At 40.6% G+C, this 16,112-nt stretch overlaps 1 protein-coding gene and 1 pseudogene across 2 annotated transcripts; both read right to left on the bottom strand.

Moving 5' to 3' along the window:
- Window positions 1-3,772: 3,772 nt before the first annotated feature.
- Window positions 3,773-5,084, bottom strand: LOC308494795 (small integral membrane protein 10-like protein 2A). Its single transcript, XM_081042728.1, has one exon. It carries the CDS (start codon window positions 4,966-4,968, stop codon window positions 4,741-4,743), a length of 228 nt encoding a protein of 75 aa, XP_080898854.1. The 5' UTR covers window positions 4,969-5,084; the 3' UTR covers window positions 3,773-4,740.
- Window positions 5,085-13,856: 8,772 nt separating this feature from the next.
- On the bottom strand, window positions 13,857-15,616 carry LOC308494978 (short/branched chain specific acyl-CoA dehydrogenase, mitochondrial-like; annotated as a pseudogene). The gene is made up of 2 exons: window positions 15,604-15,616; window positions 13,857-15,162 (listed from the first exon to the last, which is right to left on the bottom strand). The product of its transcript is annotated as a short/branched chain specific acyl-CoA dehydrogenase, mitochondrial-like (transcript).
- Between the last annotated feature and the right edge of the window lie 496 nt (window positions 15,617-16,112).

The raw sequence follows: 16,112 nt of genomic DNA on the forward strand, positions 1-16,112 counted from the left end.
ACGGAGACTCCCCAGTACGGCAAACAGAATGTGAAATTGAACGAGAAGTCACAAATAACACGGCCACTCATTACTATGTGCAGAAATGAGGACTATACCTTCTATCTGTATTTTCCTGCTTATTGTCATTAAAAAAAAAACACCTTCTCTCATCTTTTCTTTAGTATTATAAATAGGATAGAGTGGTGGTAGTGGTGAATTCACCCTTTAGGTCATGGAATTGTAGAATATAAATATCAAATTGGGATAATGGCAGAACTAGAGAAAGACGAGACTTCATTGGGAGAATTTGAACTATAAACAGAGGCCGCATGACCTCACCTCCGATAACGATAGCTGCAAATGTTTGTATGTGTTGTCTCTCTCTGGGTAGTTCTTGGTTGTACATGGAGTAATTAAATTATACCAGGAGGGAGCATTTTTGGAATTATATGAATGGAAGAAAGGTGTTTGTACATGCTAGGAATCCAAGGAATAGAAGGTAATTATTGTCTCTATTACTTTTCTGTCTATCTAGAAACCCCTCCTTTTGGTAACTGCTGAAAATCACAGGGATTCGCTTCGTCAGACAACAAGAGTACTTGGGTTAGAAACACAGGTGATGAAAAAACATTAGTAGTACCCAATAAAGTCCCTGAATATGTGATCTCCTTGCTTGTTCTGGAGCGTCCCCCTTTTAAAACTTTTGTTGCCTTGCCCAGAGTCATTCAGATTCTTTGGTTCATCAAAAGTTGCCTTATGAACTTGACCTCTAGGTTCCCAAGCATTTTTCAGAAAGGATTTGAAACGAAGCTCTTAGATTTCAGTAAAACCACCCAAAATAGGGAAGTGTGGTAAGTTATGTATTGCAAGACAGAATGTTTACAACTCTCTGACCACTTCCACCCCTATATAGGCAGACCTCGGAGATATTGCGAGTTCTGTTCCAGACCACCTCAAGAAAATGAATATCACAATAAAGGGGTTATAATCATTTTGCTGGTAGAGGGTCTTGTCTTCAATTTGTAAAAAACGCAACACTTGTGAAGCACAATAAAACAAGGTATGCCTGTACTGGGGACAAGGAGAATTCTAGAGACAGTCTCTGAGTTTCTGGAGAAGGAAGCCAATGCCAGTAGTCATTCAGGTGACCAGAACCGGGCTCAGTCTGCAGGCCAGCAGGCCTTCAAAGAAAGGGGGTCAAGGGTCATGACAGACAGCCTAGTCCAGAGGCCAGCCTGAGGGAGTCCCGGGCCTGGAACCTGCACCTGTGCCTGTGAAGTCAGAAGTTTGGTCACTTCAAGAGAGGCCCTGGAGGAAAGGAAGGGGAAAATGATAGAGTCAAGGTAGAAAAGGAACTCTTTAGAGGTGCTCCCTCTCATTTGGTGCTATCAGAGGACTGCATCTTTAGGAAAGCCTGAATTAAAAGACATTTTTTGTTGCTTTAGGGTAGTAGTAGCAGCACTCAGGAGAACTACATTGAACTCCACAGTTAAGCCTATGCCAACAGTTGCCAGCGATACTCAGTTCATGAAAGTCGGATGATTATGGAAGAGAACAGATTAATAAATCTGAGTTTCACTGGCTGACTTTTTTTTTTTTTTTTTGGCTGTGGAGTGAGAGACATTTTACCTGCAGTGAATTAGGGGAAATGATTTGAAAAGTGAAACCCAAAACCAAAAGCCTGTGTTCTTTGCAAGTTAAAATTTTAAACTGTAACTCAAAGGTGTCCAAACTTTTTTCAACGTTTTTCACCAAGGGCCATATGCGGTAACATACACAAACAGCTGGGCCCCTCACTGGAGGTTGAAGTACGTATTGCTTCACCTGGTTTATTTAAGTAAATATATTTGTGGAATTATATTAAATATATTTTTGGACTTTGCTGCAGGCCAATTAAAAATGGATTGTGGGACGCAGTTTGGACACCCCTGCTAACTGTTTAGAAATGTGTATGTTTGATCTTACTGTTAATGGGAAAAAAGCTGTTCTCTGAGGAGAAATGACATTTAATTATTTTCTGCATGGAAACTGATTTGCTTTTATTTGCATACTTGTTATCAAGAATACTTTTAATGTTTCATTAAAAGTAATTTTTTAATTACTTAGAATTCAAATCCTAAGTGACTATGAGTTACATCTACCCCTCCATTCACATGCACTGACACAAGTACCAAATCTTGCCATGTATAATGCACTCCTGTGTATAATGTGCACCCACGTTTTTGGCGCAAACTTTCAGGAAAATGGAATTAGTTCTACCTGTGTATAATGTGCATCCTTATTTTTTCCTCACAAATTTGGGCAAAAATGTGCGCATTATACACGGCAAAATACGGTACTTGGGAGAGTTAAACTGAGGTTGCAGGAATGGAGTGCCTAGTCCTGTTTGTCCAGAATTGCAGCATCTGTGGCACTCGGATAGTGAATTTTACACCAAAATTTAAAGTGAGGCCTCGCAATTTAAATACAAATAATAAAAAAGTAAAAACTAATCATGACAACGAGTCTCCTATTAGTAGTAAAAATAATATTGTTGCAGTATTTCATCCCACCACCACTATACTTCTCTGTTCTTGTCTCCTCTCCTGAAAATCGGGGGTAATAATCCCTATCTCGGGTTGTGAGGATTAAATGAAATGATATACATAAAGCGTTTAGGACATCGCATGGATTATTTTAAGTGTACAATGATGTTTCCAAGTATTATTTCTCTATACTAAGTGGAGTGTATGGATATAATGTATGTAATATATATCTATTTCTCTCAGGCTCACATTTATTAACTTCATTCCACATTTAAAAAAATGTAATTCCTTATTTTTAATGGCTACAAAGTATTCCATTATATAGACATACTATTTTCATTTAGCCAAGCTCCTACTGTTGTACATGTAGCTTATTTCCACTGTCCTGCTATTACGACTAATACTAAAGTGTAAGAATCTTGCATAAACATCATGGGGCACTCATCCAGTTTTTAAATTTTGAAAAATTAGTCACATATTGTCTTCTTGTTTTACCTTAACTATGAGACATTGTAGAGATTTACTCATGCAACCTTTCATAAGAGTGAGGAACCTCTGGGCTACCTGAAGATTACTGGGTATTTTTAGTTTTAAAGCATTGCCTTATGGTCTATTGTTTGCTTGGAAAGCAAGGAAATTATTTCTTGTGTGATCATTCAGAAACATTCTAGGATATATATATATATATATATATATATATATATATATATATATATATACACACACTATTGCCGAAAAATAGGAATAATCTACCTGGCCTCGTGTGCCACTACCCAACTCCCCCCACCATTTCCTTCTAATTGCAGTGAATTCATTTAGTAAGTTTTAATTTTTAATCAAAGCAATACATGCACATATAGTTTTAAAAATCAAATAGTACAAAAGGGCATACATATAATGAAAAGCAGTAAGTCCCTGCCCATCCCTCTCAACTCTTGATTCCCCAATCCAGAGGCAAACTTACACTGTTTAGTGGTTACCTCCGTTTTTAATAATATGCTTTTATTACTATTTCTTAACTTGATGACATGTGGCATTTTCTGCTGACTTCCTGCTGTCCCCCCCACTCTCCTCCCCACTCCATATGGTTATGTCACTATTTTTAACTCTTCTGTCCTTTACTTTGCTCATAAATATAATCAATAAACTTTATAAATGTATTTATTTTTCAATTACAGTGACATACAATATTATATTAGTTTCAGGTGTACAGTATAGTGGTTAGACATTTATAACCTACGAAGTGATTCCCCAGATAACTGAACTAGAGAGAGTATTAAGACTTCCCACCTCATGAGAATAACACCGCTATTCCATTTCCTCCCCTCTGCCAGTACTTGTACACTCTCAAAGTTGATAATATTCCCATTGTGTTCTATACCGGTAATTAAGTCTTCCCTGCTTTGCCTAGAGATTTACTCCAAAAATGGAAAACCATAACTAATATTTCCATTGTAATGCTCAAATACTGTTCACTGAATAGCAAAGTTGAATGCTAATCTCCTCTGTGATTGCAGTCTTGATCCACGTGCCAGAGTTCAAGCCAATTCCCTTTTATAAAAACCAGTTCAAATCTCACATTGCTTCCTATTTGAAGCATGCTTTCCTTGCAGTTTGAAATGTTTGTTTTCCTGTAGCTGCTGTTTACCGTTGTTTCTTCTTTGGGGATGAAGAAATATATGACTTCCAGATCATGTTGTTAATTTCCTCCAGCTTTTAACGCCATCCGTCTATTGCTTAGAATTCATTCCATTCAGTCGGAATTGTATTCACTTCTTATTCAAATTTTGAAATTGGCCTATTTGGACCACTCCTGTACAGTTCATCTTTATTTGAAATGTTTGTAATATTTCCTTTTTTTTCCGCTTAAGGCATCCTGTTCCCATGGTCATTTCCTAAAATTCGTGAGGTTTTCTGTTTTGTGGATGCAAAAATTTCTCATATATTTCTGAGGATTTTCATATTTTTAAGTTCTTTTCTGTTCCTTGAATTATGTATTTCCTCGAGAATCAACTTTTCATTCTATCTCAGGCTTTTTTGGTTACATTGAAGGCTTTCCGAAAAGAATGATTTCTAGACGCTCATTTACATTAAAAGATGAGGCATGGGAAAGACAGGCCGGCAAGTTTGCGTGCGCGAGCCGAGCTGGTCGTTTTGCTCTGGGGCAGGTGAGCCGATGGATGGAAGTCAGCCATCCTGCCGGGGGCCCTTGACTGCCACAAAGGTAGTTGCGCTAAATATGTACCTGCAGGCGGACGTTGAGAATCACCGAAGCCACGACGTAGAAGTAGGGGAAGTTCATTCGCAGCCGCCAGGCCAGGTCGAAGAAGGTGACCAGCGTGCGCGTGAGCCCCTTGCAGAAGGCGCGGTAGGAGCTGCGGGCCGCGGCCCAGCGCGACAGCCACACCGCCAGGCCCGACGGGCCAGTGGTCGCCGCCATCAGTCTGATGTAGCCTCCCATAGAGTGCCCAGAGGACAGCGGCTCCAGCCGACTCTGCAGACGCACCGACCCACGGACAGAGACGGACGCGGGGGAACCTCTGTGGAAGGTCGGCTGGCTGGCCTTCGTTTCCTTGCAGAGCTCTAAACAAGGCGATCGCGTGGGGCTCACCGGGCTAAGTTTGTGTCTGGGCCCCTCAGGGCGGGGCTGGGCGGGGCGCCAGAGACCGCGAGTCCCGGGACGGGGAGGGGGCACCGGGGGAAGGCGGGGATGGACGAAAGGGTGGAGGGGGAGGGGGAAGGGCGCGCGGATTACGCGCGAGATCTAGCTTCCCGAAGCCGGTGGTCCTTTTTATTTATTTATTTATTTTTTAAATTTTAACGGAAGCCAAACGAAACTTGCTTAAAACGTTAGAAAATCTCCTTCAAAAGCATGATCTTGAGCAGCTTAGATGCTTGAACCCATTTCCTGTTGCTTCAAATCCCTTTAAGAACTTTTTCAATCCTCAGCCGTGAGCTACTACGATAGTACAAATATACAAAACCTAATTTTCTGAACTTAAAAATGTATCCATTCTGTTTTCATGATTCATGCGACTTTTTGGGTTTTCTTTTAGATCTTCGGTATTCCTTCAATAGGAAAAGTTATACAAACAAGTTTTTAGACATTGTCAACAGCACAAACAATTAGAACAATGGAAAGCGAATTCCTTGCATAGCTTCACCTTCCCCATCCCGCCCCCCTGTGATTAACATTTCCTTTCCTGTATATACTTCCAGTACTGATATGTTGATACATTGCTCTTACCATGTCAATAATATCCACCTACCTCACTCTCTTTGATGACTGATTATTACACCTATATATGTTGACTAAAAATGCTCAATAATTTATTTAACCAGTCCCCTATTGATGGACATTCTAAATGTTTCCAATTTTTCCTATGCCAAAAATTGTGGTAGTTACATTTTTGTACACATAAATTTACAAGTGACAGAAGGGTATGAATAATATGATCCCATCTTTATTTGTAAAAACAATCACATAAACATATATTTAGTGTGCCAGGTCAAAAAGTTTTATTGATACACATGGTCGACCAAAAATGTTTATAGACACCAGGGCTGCATACAACATTGTGTGTTAATCTTGGAATTTTTTTGCCAATATGATAGGCAATTATTGTGTCATATAATTTTAACTTGCGTTTTAAAAATTATCAGTGAAGCTGAGTGACTTTTCTAAATTTCTTAATTTTTCACTAGATTTATTGATCATAAAAAATGTTGCCAAAAAATGTATACACATGATTTGTAGTCATCTTTTGTTATCGGTATTTATTGAGTATTACAATTTTAATAGTTTTTTCCTTTCTTAAGATGTGTATGCATTTGTTGGCACTCTCTGTATATTATGAGAAAAGTAAAATTCTTAAGATCACAGCCCCCAGAAAGAAAGATTATTGACAGATTGGTATATGTGTTTTTATCAATTCTTTACATATATTAATAAGCAAGGCATATATACATATATCACACACAAATCACAAAACAGAAATGGAATTATACAAACACACTACCCTGATGTTGCTTTAAACATAATATATCTTGTATATCTCTCCATATTGATACCTTAGGGGCTGTGAATTAATTATTCCTTGTGGATGGCCAATGATTAACTGATGGATATTTGGGTGGTTTTAAATTTTTCACGATCGTAAACAATGTTGAAAACTATATTCTTGTATGCATATCTTTGTTTTTTTCTTTGCTATTTCCCTGCAATACATTTATAGAGATGGAAATCTTGGATCAAAGAGTTTTCATCTGATTACTTTTAACAATAAAAGAATAAATGTATAAAGCAAAAATAAAAAATAAAATAATTCATTTTTGGAAAAAGTTTTTTTTCATTTGCTTAAGGATTTTGATCCATATTGTCTCACTGCCTTCCACACAGCTTATACTAATGTATCCATGAACACCCTCAACTTTCCCAGTAATGGGCATGGATGTTCTTTTTAAGTCTTGGACATTCTGATAGCTGAAAAAGATATGTTTTAATTTGCATATTTGGATTCCTGGCAATTTTAGACATCAATTATATGTGTATATATCTTTGTACATGTGTATGAAAGGAACTACTCTGTCAAAAGCTTTGCGGTCCTAATTTTAATCAGTATTTCCAATTCCTGCGTAAAAATGGTTGTACCAATTTGCACTCCCTCAGGCGATGTCTGAGGCTGTTTCTCTATACCCTCACCCATATTATTATGTATTATTTTATTACCACTAATATAAAAGCAAGGCATTTATTCCAATTATTTACATTTACTTATGTTTGATTACTGATGAGGCTGAATATTTTGTTTATTGGTCATTCATAGTGGTACCAAAAGGAAGGAGGGCCAGTGGACTGGATGACTGGAAAGGAGGTGGAGGGTTTACAGTTAACAAGACTACTAGAGGATCCTGGAGACCCCAGGGGCTTGGAAACAAACAGGAAAAGGAGAGTTAGTGAGCCTTCCTCTCTTTGCCCCATGTCTCCCTGCTCCTCAAGCTGCCCAGATTCTGGCCCCTTTACTCATTTTTATGTTAAAATTTTTACCTAAGGCAGGAAGAACAGCACCAACAGCCTGAAAATGACAAAATCTCGGGTGGCCAGATGGCTCAGTTGGTTAGAGCATGGGTTGTCAACAACAAGGTTGCCAGTTCAATTCCCACGTGGGATGGTGAGCTGTGCCCTCTGAAACTAGACTGAAGGACAATGACTTGGAACTGATGGGCCCTGGAAGAACACACTGTTCCCCAATAAAAGTTTAAAAAAATTTTTTTTAAAAGAAAATGACAAAATCTCAACCATAGCCCTAGAAGCATAGACAAAACAGCGTAAGGTAATGCATTAAGCAAAAGAAATCCTCCTCTCTCACACCACACTGAATGTAAAATAGTAATAATAGGCCAAAATTATTATACAAGTCTTCTGGCTCTTCTTTCCCACAATGGAGTGCATATACTTGATTCTTCTATCTGAGTCACCCACTCTTAATGTACGTGGGAGGAATATATTTTTAACTGCTATATTTATTGGTCTACAGATAATAGATTTAAATTTAATCAGAGGCTTTTGTAGAGGACGCTGAATTGAACACAGGTGTTTACCTCTTCAAAACAAATAGAAACAATTATTTAAAAGTGCAAAGTAAATTCATTCATAAAATTAGTGGAAGGGGTGAGGTAGTGGACCAAAGAGTTTGATAAATTCCTGGAATGAATGCAGATTAGCTCAAACTGAGGAATAAATCATAGTGGAGGGCACCACAGCCCAAACGAATCTCTGAAAAAGGCTGCAGCAGAAGTGGAAGCCATTTTCGTGGAAGAATATAATATAATCAAATCTTATTGCCACTTTTCTATTTTAGTACTTTGTATAAAATTCCTCATTAATGAAAATCTAAACTTGCTTAGATTCCTTTCTAGTGAGCATTAACTTTTTTTTGGTTTTGTCCATTTCTCACAAATTTATTGTTTTCTAAAATGGTGGCTGGTTTGATCATTTCATTTCTTTGAGCCTCATTTTATCATCTGAATATCATAAACTTGATACGTGGCATAACCCAAGGCCATTCAGGTGTCAGAGAAGTATATGAATTAGAATTAGATTGAAACAACATTGCAGTGAGTCATGTGTGTATATATGTTCACTTTCAGGAGCTGCCACTGATGGCCTCAGGAATGACAAAATAGTCATAGCCACATGAGTTTTCTTGTTTCATAGCACATGGAAGGGCATTACAAACTCAGTAGCAGGTCGGATTGCCAGTGCAGCTGCTCCTTGACTCAGGTGGTGATGCTGGATCTAGGAGACAAAGACAACCTTAATTGCTCCTCCCACCCCCGCCCTGTGCACTTCCAGAAGTCTAAGGTATTCGCTCCCAAAGCACTGAGCTTGGCACTTTCTTTCCATTGCCACATAATTGGTGTGTCCCATCCCAACTTCACCTTTTCTCCAGTCACCCCCTAATTGAGTCCAGACCTTTCATCCTGATCATTGCCAAGAGATCACTTTCTGGGGACAGCTGCATCCAGTGACCAAATTGCCCTACTAAGGCGTCTGGACCCAGAGGAAGTAGAGTCGGAAATTATTCCAGTGCTCAACAATATCAGATCCTAGTGGAGTGTGGAATGTTCATCGAATACTTTGACTATTGGCCCATTACTGGGTGACACAAGTAAAAAAGGTGCACCATTTGTCAAACTGTAAATGGGTTGGAGAGCTGAAAGCTTGGTATAGGCAAGACTCACAAAAGCCACAATGGTGTGGTGGGAATCACCTGATGAGACTGGAACAGCAACATGTGACCTCAAAAAGTACCAAAGGTGATGAGATTATTGGTAGCACCGAGGGAGACTATCAAAGGTTGGATGTAGTCAATCTGTCAGGGGTGAGAATGATCAATGCTCCGTGCAACGTGGCTTTCTTTTTTGTAAGATAAACAGGCCAACTTTGGGCAAGAATAACAGTATTGACTTCTGCAGCAGAAACAGAGTCCTTTACTTTGTGCCTAGTTCCTGATGGCAGATGTGTTGCCATGTCTGATGGCAACCTTGGCAGTGCAGGCTTGATCAGCAGCTTGATTTTAGTAGGTCTCATCAGAGAACAGACCTTTACTATTGACATCTCTGTGAGTGACCTAGGCAGCCCGATCAGCATCCACATTTTATTACCACAGTTTATGGTCCCAAAGAGAGGTGTCTTTAATCTGCCCGTCTTTCAAGTGGCAGACCAAATAGGTAGGCAGGCCATTGGCAACAGCCACAGGGTCAATGAAAATGTAACAAGTTTCATCAAGGCGAGGATTGGCCAAACTTATGAGAAGAGCCTTAAGGTCTGCCCATGGAGCACAGTGTGATAACCCGCAGTCAGGGTTGTTGATGTGATGCGCCAATCACCAGGACATCACCTATACAGTGGAAGCTTTGGACATCAGAGGATAGAGACACTCACACTAAATGCTGACACCCCCCTTACCACCACCACCTCCCCGCCGTGCTCGCGCACGCACACACACACTGGTGGCGATAGCAGGGAACTTTGTCCAACTAGCCCTTCTCTACTTGTGTCAGTGCCCTGAGTGGGAGACACTCCTCTGACACTTTATGAGCATTTATAGTACAAGCACTAAACACAATAATCTCCTTATACATTTTACAACAACAGTAGGTTGAATTGGCACAGAGGGCCCCCTCCACGAGGTACCCTGAACTGTTTTCCTTCACTGAGAGTTTTACTAAAACCCTATCAGTTGAATCCAGGCTTTTTTTGTTCCCTCTGAGAACACAGACCAAGGAATTTAACACCTGCACTTCAAAAATTAACAACAGCAGCTTTGGGCATTCCGGGCCTGGGGAGAGCGAACAGGGGGAGGGGAGAGGTTTGGGAGAGGCCAGCCTAAGGAAATGGCTGGAGGCTTTTTCTCTTTTGTCTCCTAGCCCCAGGGGGTACATGCACATCTGCCTCCTCGGGTTTGTATCCCCCAAAGTTCCGTGGTTCAGGGGGTCTTCCTTTCTGCCTCCTTTTGTTCGACAGCTCCGCCCTGGAGACCTAAAGGCCAGTGGTCACCTCTGTGCCTAGCTTCCTCTCCTGCCATATGACCGGGAAGGATGATGACACGGATGGCTGTTTCCAAGTCCTAAAAGTTCGAGTGCCTCCCCAGGAGAACTTGCATGCTCTTTTTTGTTATTTAAAGCGGCTGAAATCCTAGTAGAGGAAGATGGAGGGGGAGAGCAGCTGGGCATCAGTAAACAAGACTTTCATTTATTTTCAATTTTGAGTGGCTGCCCACTTGGACTCAACAAATGAACTTCTAATGTTTTCCATTACCTAATGCTGTACATCCTCATTTCTGATACTTCTTTTTAAGTTACGGTGACTCCCTTGACATACCAACCATAGTCATATTCCCTTATAACCAGGGGTCCAGGACTGGCTGTTCCATTGTCATGATAATGCCATTGTCATGATAAAACCCTCACTCAGCAGAGAGGGATTACAACTAAATCACCCAACTCAAAGAAAGAGATCAGATTTATGGTGGGGTGGGGGATGGGGGAATTGGAGGAAGGTGGTGAAAAGGCACAAACTTCCAGTTATAAGATAAATAAGTACTAGGGATGGAATATACAGCACGATGTGTAGTTACCACTGCTGTATGATATACAGGAAAGTTAAGAGAGTAAATCCTAAGAGTTGCCATTATAAGGAGAAAAAAACTTTCCATTTCTTTTTATTGTATCTACATGAAATGATAGATGTTAACTAAACTTATTGTTATAATCACTTCACAATATGTGAAAGTCAAACCTTTACACCTGAAACTCATACAGTCATGTATGTCAATTATATCTCAATGAAACTGGAGAACTAAGGTACCCAGAGGAGGAATCTTATAACAAAGCCTGGATGAATTTTTCTGTGATAATTGAAAATGCCCTAGAGAATCGTGACTTCTGAAATAGAAAAGTAGGTGGTTGACGGAAACTTGCCTAGAAGCTATATAACCTACATATGTGGATACCTTTCCCTTGCGATGGTAGCTACTGAGAGAGAGAGAGAGAGAGAGAGAGAGAGAGAGAGAGAGAGAGAGAGAACTAAGGTGGCTTGTTTCAATCCTAGTTCTTACCACTTAGCCTCTAACATTCATTAACAGGTAGAACAGTGGGAAAGCCTTACTTTTTTTCACTTGCCCACCATTTGGGAAGGAATATTCTTTACTGGATCCCAGGAAGTCTTCTCATGTTACCTAATTTGGCTTGTGTGGGCCCTCATCCTTTCTCTTCCGGAAATCTCTGTCTCTGTCAGCCTCCCATCCTTATATCCAAAACTGTCAACACTATGCAAAATCTGAGATTTTATCTTACTTACAAACTAACAAGTTAGCCTGTGAGTATTTCATGGATGCAAGCAGAAGACACAAAGCTACAGAATCAGAGACAAGACACTTTATTATTCACTATAAAAGTAGGAGCCTGAGTGTTTGCATGATGTTTGTGCCAGGCCCCCTACACCCCAGTCCCATGGGGGTGATGCAAAGGGCCCATCCTGGGAGCTTTTACACACAGTGGACTGTGTTGTAGGAGAAGATACTGAGTTTTGGGGTTCACTGCTTTTATAACAAGCAGAAGGGAGCCTGTTCTTTGGGGGTGAGACAGTGTGTCACTCAAGGTGAGAAATGACCAAGGTGAAAAGCAGTTAGGGTCTTACCCAGCAAGTTTGTGCAGGGACACAAACAGTCCATGGTGAATTGCCTTTCCTAACAGATACAGACCAGGAGAAAATACTGCAAATCACATACAGCAGGTCCTCAAATAACATTGTTTCATTCAACGTTGTTTTGTTGTAAAGTTGATGAGAAAAAAAGATGAATTCCCACCCTGGGGCCACTGTCTATGTGGAGTTTGCATGTTCTCCCCATGTCTACACAGGTTGTCTCTGGAGACTGGTTTCCTCCCACATCACAAAGATATGCACATGAGCTGACTCGGCATGTCTGAATTGTCCCAGTCGGAGTGAGTGTGAGTGTGTGTGATGCCCCCTGCCATGGAAGGGTATCATATCCAGGGTGGATCCCGCCTTGTGCCCTGAGCTGCCAGAAGATGCTCTCGCCACCTGGTACTCTGAACTGGGATAAGTGGGTGGGAAAATCATGATCTGACTCATTTTTATTCATCTCTCTTAAATGTATATATAGCTCACATTTATTTCAGTGTTTCACACTAAAAGTGTTTGGGGTCTTTATTTAAAAGTTTGATGATGTTTTTGTGACCAGAAATATGTTGTTGAACTGGAATCATGTTTATATCAATTAGCCTATGATAAAATTAGTTTCCTTATATGTCATTTTACTTAAAGTCTCAGTTTCCAAGAACCTACTGATTACGTCAAATGAAGGCTTACTGGATCTGAAAACGGACTTGTACTCATAATATATAAAGACCTTTCAAAACAACAGTAAAAGAACAACCTATTTTAAAGTGAGCAAAAGACTTGAACACATGCTTCACAAAAGAGAATACACATATGGAAAATAAACACATGAAAAGATGTTCAATATCTTTCCATTAGGAAAATACAAATTCAAACAACCATCAGATACCACTACAGGTAGCCATCTTCTCATTGTATCCTCACATGACGGAGAGCAGAGAGAAAGAAAGCAAGCTCTATCCTGTCTCTTCTTTTTTTTTTCTGATGCCACAAAATAAAGATTTAATAGGAATGTAAACTAGCCATATCTATTATTATGTCTTTATTTTTACAAATTCTTCCCCCCCTTTTTCCCACCTCCCCCCGCCCACTCGAGTTCCCCTGTTGTTTCTCAGTCTAGTTGTGTAGGACACAGCTGCCTGGCCCATGCTGGTATTAGGAGCCTTGTGCTCCCGCCGGCTGAAGCGGTTGATCACTCACAGCAGTTCATGCTGGCCACTCAGCAGCCCATGGCAGCCCAGCTCCAGGGAGAGCTGTTGTTCACAATCTTAGCTGTAGAGGGCGCAGCTCACTGGCCCATGTGGGAATCAAACAGGAGGCCTTTGCATTAGGAGCACAATGTTCATACCACCTGAGCCACCAGGCAGGCCCCTATTTTTCCAAATTCTGATAGAGTGAAACTTTTATATACTCTGAAGCTAGAATAATATCTATAGAACTTTAGAAAAAGAGTTTGAGAAAATATGGATGTGTTTCTTCTCAAATTTTAAAAATGATTTCCTGTGCCTAAGCTGAGCAGACTGGAAAGATAAAATAGAAAACGTCTACCCCAAGGTCCAGGACTAAGGACTTAAATTCTTTCAGTGCTGTGGTGTTTAACTTCCCCCAAAGGCACAATAGTTTGAAATTTTACATCAGTGACATCAGGGAGGGGCCCCACTCCTGTGGTTGTCAGTTTCTGCATTGATGTGCTTTGCAGTGGTGTTCAGATGGATATTTGAAGTTCCTTCATAGATTGTACCAATCTTTGCATCTCGGAAATATTTTTCCATGGTGTGTAGCCTACGCCTCCCATCCACTCAATACACTTACAAGTTGTTAGTCCTGCAACTTCTGATGCATAGTATTTGGCCATAGATGCTTCTTTTATGAATGGCCTGCTGGCTTCTAAAAGCCTAGCAGCGTTGTATGTTAACAATCGTGTAGCTTCCAGCTGGGTGGCCACCTGAGCCACTTGGTGTTGAGGCCCCTAAAAGTCAAATATTCTTTTGCCAATTTGTAACCTTTCTTTAAGATATGGAATAATGTAGTCAAAACATCCTTGAGCCAGTCCCAGCATCTGTGCAGCAATTCTTATTCTTTTATTAAGGCCCCCTACGGCATACTTATAGCCATGTCCAATGTGTCCCAGGTTATTGGTTTCCGTAACCCTGGCCTTTTCAAATGTTAATGGGCAGCTGGAAGAAGCTCTGATCCCCATTTTGTTTTCTGCTTTCTCTATGTGCAGGCCTTCAGTATCGCGATCTACTATTAAGCAGGTGATTCCTTTGTACCCCATGGTGGGATATACATTAGCCATCACCAGGAAGAGCTCTGCATACTCGGCATTGGTAATCCACATCTTTGACCCATCGATGACATAATAATTTCCCTTTTTTATCAGCTATGGTCTTCAAAATAAATGGATCACTACCTGTTCCAGCCTCTGAAAGGCAGAAACTTCCTATTTTTTCTGTAGCTAGCTTGGTCAAATAGATAGCCTTTTGTTCTTCTGTTCCATGTTTTCTAAACAGCTCATTAATTACTATGTTCTGGATGTCACATATCAAAGCCGTATAGATACATCAACTTTGGTTAATTCCTCTATCACTAGGACAGAGGAAAAAAAGGAATCTCCTGTTCCTCCATATTTTGTTTCAAGGTCAATAGCCATCAACCCCTGTTGAAATAATCTTTGTATTAGTGATGCCTCCATTTTTGAATTTTCATCCATTGTTGAAACCAAAGGAGCAACTTGTTTCTGGGCAAATTTTTTAACTGTGCTCTTTATCATCATCTCCTCATCTGTAAATGTCTGCAGGAGGGATCAGGATAGCCCATCGTTTGTTATATTGAGTACAGCTTCTGACTGGGAAGATTGTAGGACACGAGGAGGAGTTTTCCAAGAAGACAGGCAAGTTGTGAAGTTTCTTCTTAGCAGCGTGCAGCCGCACAATATGGAGGCAGTTCCTTCCAACGCAGCCGCAGGCTCGGAGGCGTCGCTGATTGCTCGAAATGTCTCCTCTCTCTTCTTTTTTTGACATTCACTATTTTTTACATTAATTTCAGTTGTACAACATAGTGGTTAGATATTGATATAATTTAAGAAGTGATCCCCCTGGCTAGTACCCACCTGGCACTATACATAGTTATTACCATATTATTGACTATATTTTCTATGCTTTACTTTGATCCCTATGACTATTTTGTAATTTCTAATTTGTATTTCTTAATCCCTTCCCCTTTTTCAACCACCCCCAACCCTGCCCATATGGCAACCATCAAAATTTTGTCTGTATCTATGGTGTGTTTCTGTTTTGATTGTTTGTTTTGTTCTTTAGATTCCACATATAAGCAAAATCACATTGCATCTGTCTTTCTCTGTCTGACATACTCTACTCAGCACACTACCCTGAAGGTACATCCATGCCACTGCAGATGGCAAGAACCCATCCCCTTCCATGGCTGAGCAGTATTTCTATGTGTATCACCGACTCTTTAGCCATTCATCCATCGATGAACACCCAGGCTGTCTCTACATCTTGGCCATTGTAAACAATGTTGCAATGAACATATGGATACACACGTAATCTTGAAGTAGCATTTTGGGTTTCTTTGGATAAATATCCATAAGTGGGATTACTGGGTCCTTCTTTGTCTCTTGTTACAGCCTTTGTTTTAAAGTCTATTTTGTCTGGTATAAGTATTGCCACCCCAGCCTTTTTTGTTTGTTTGTTTCTGTGGGTACAGAGCCCCAGAGAGCAGTTTCCAGGCTCTCGGCCTCACGTGGAGGGGTGCTGGCTCGGGTAGTAGATGGCCGTCAGCTGTGGCTAGTTGGCCGTCAGCTGTACCCCTTGAGCCATTGGCCACTGATATAACTGTCCCGGCTGCGTTGGGGAGAGGGAGTTGAGGAGAGTCGG

Source organism: Rhinolophus hipposideros (genome assembly GCF_964194185.1).
Source record: "Rhinolophus hipposideros genome assembly, chromosome: X".
In the NCBI taxonomy this organism is placed as follows: domain Eukaryota; kingdom Metazoa; phylum Chordata; class Mammalia; order Chiroptera; family Rhinolophidae; genus Rhinolophus; species Rhinolophus hipposideros.

Excerpts from the sequence above, each read along its gene's own strand:
- LOC308494795 (XM_081042728.1), bottom strand. The coding sequence starts at position 4,968 with ATGGGAGGCTACATCAGACTGATGGCGGCGACCACTGGCCCGTCGGGC.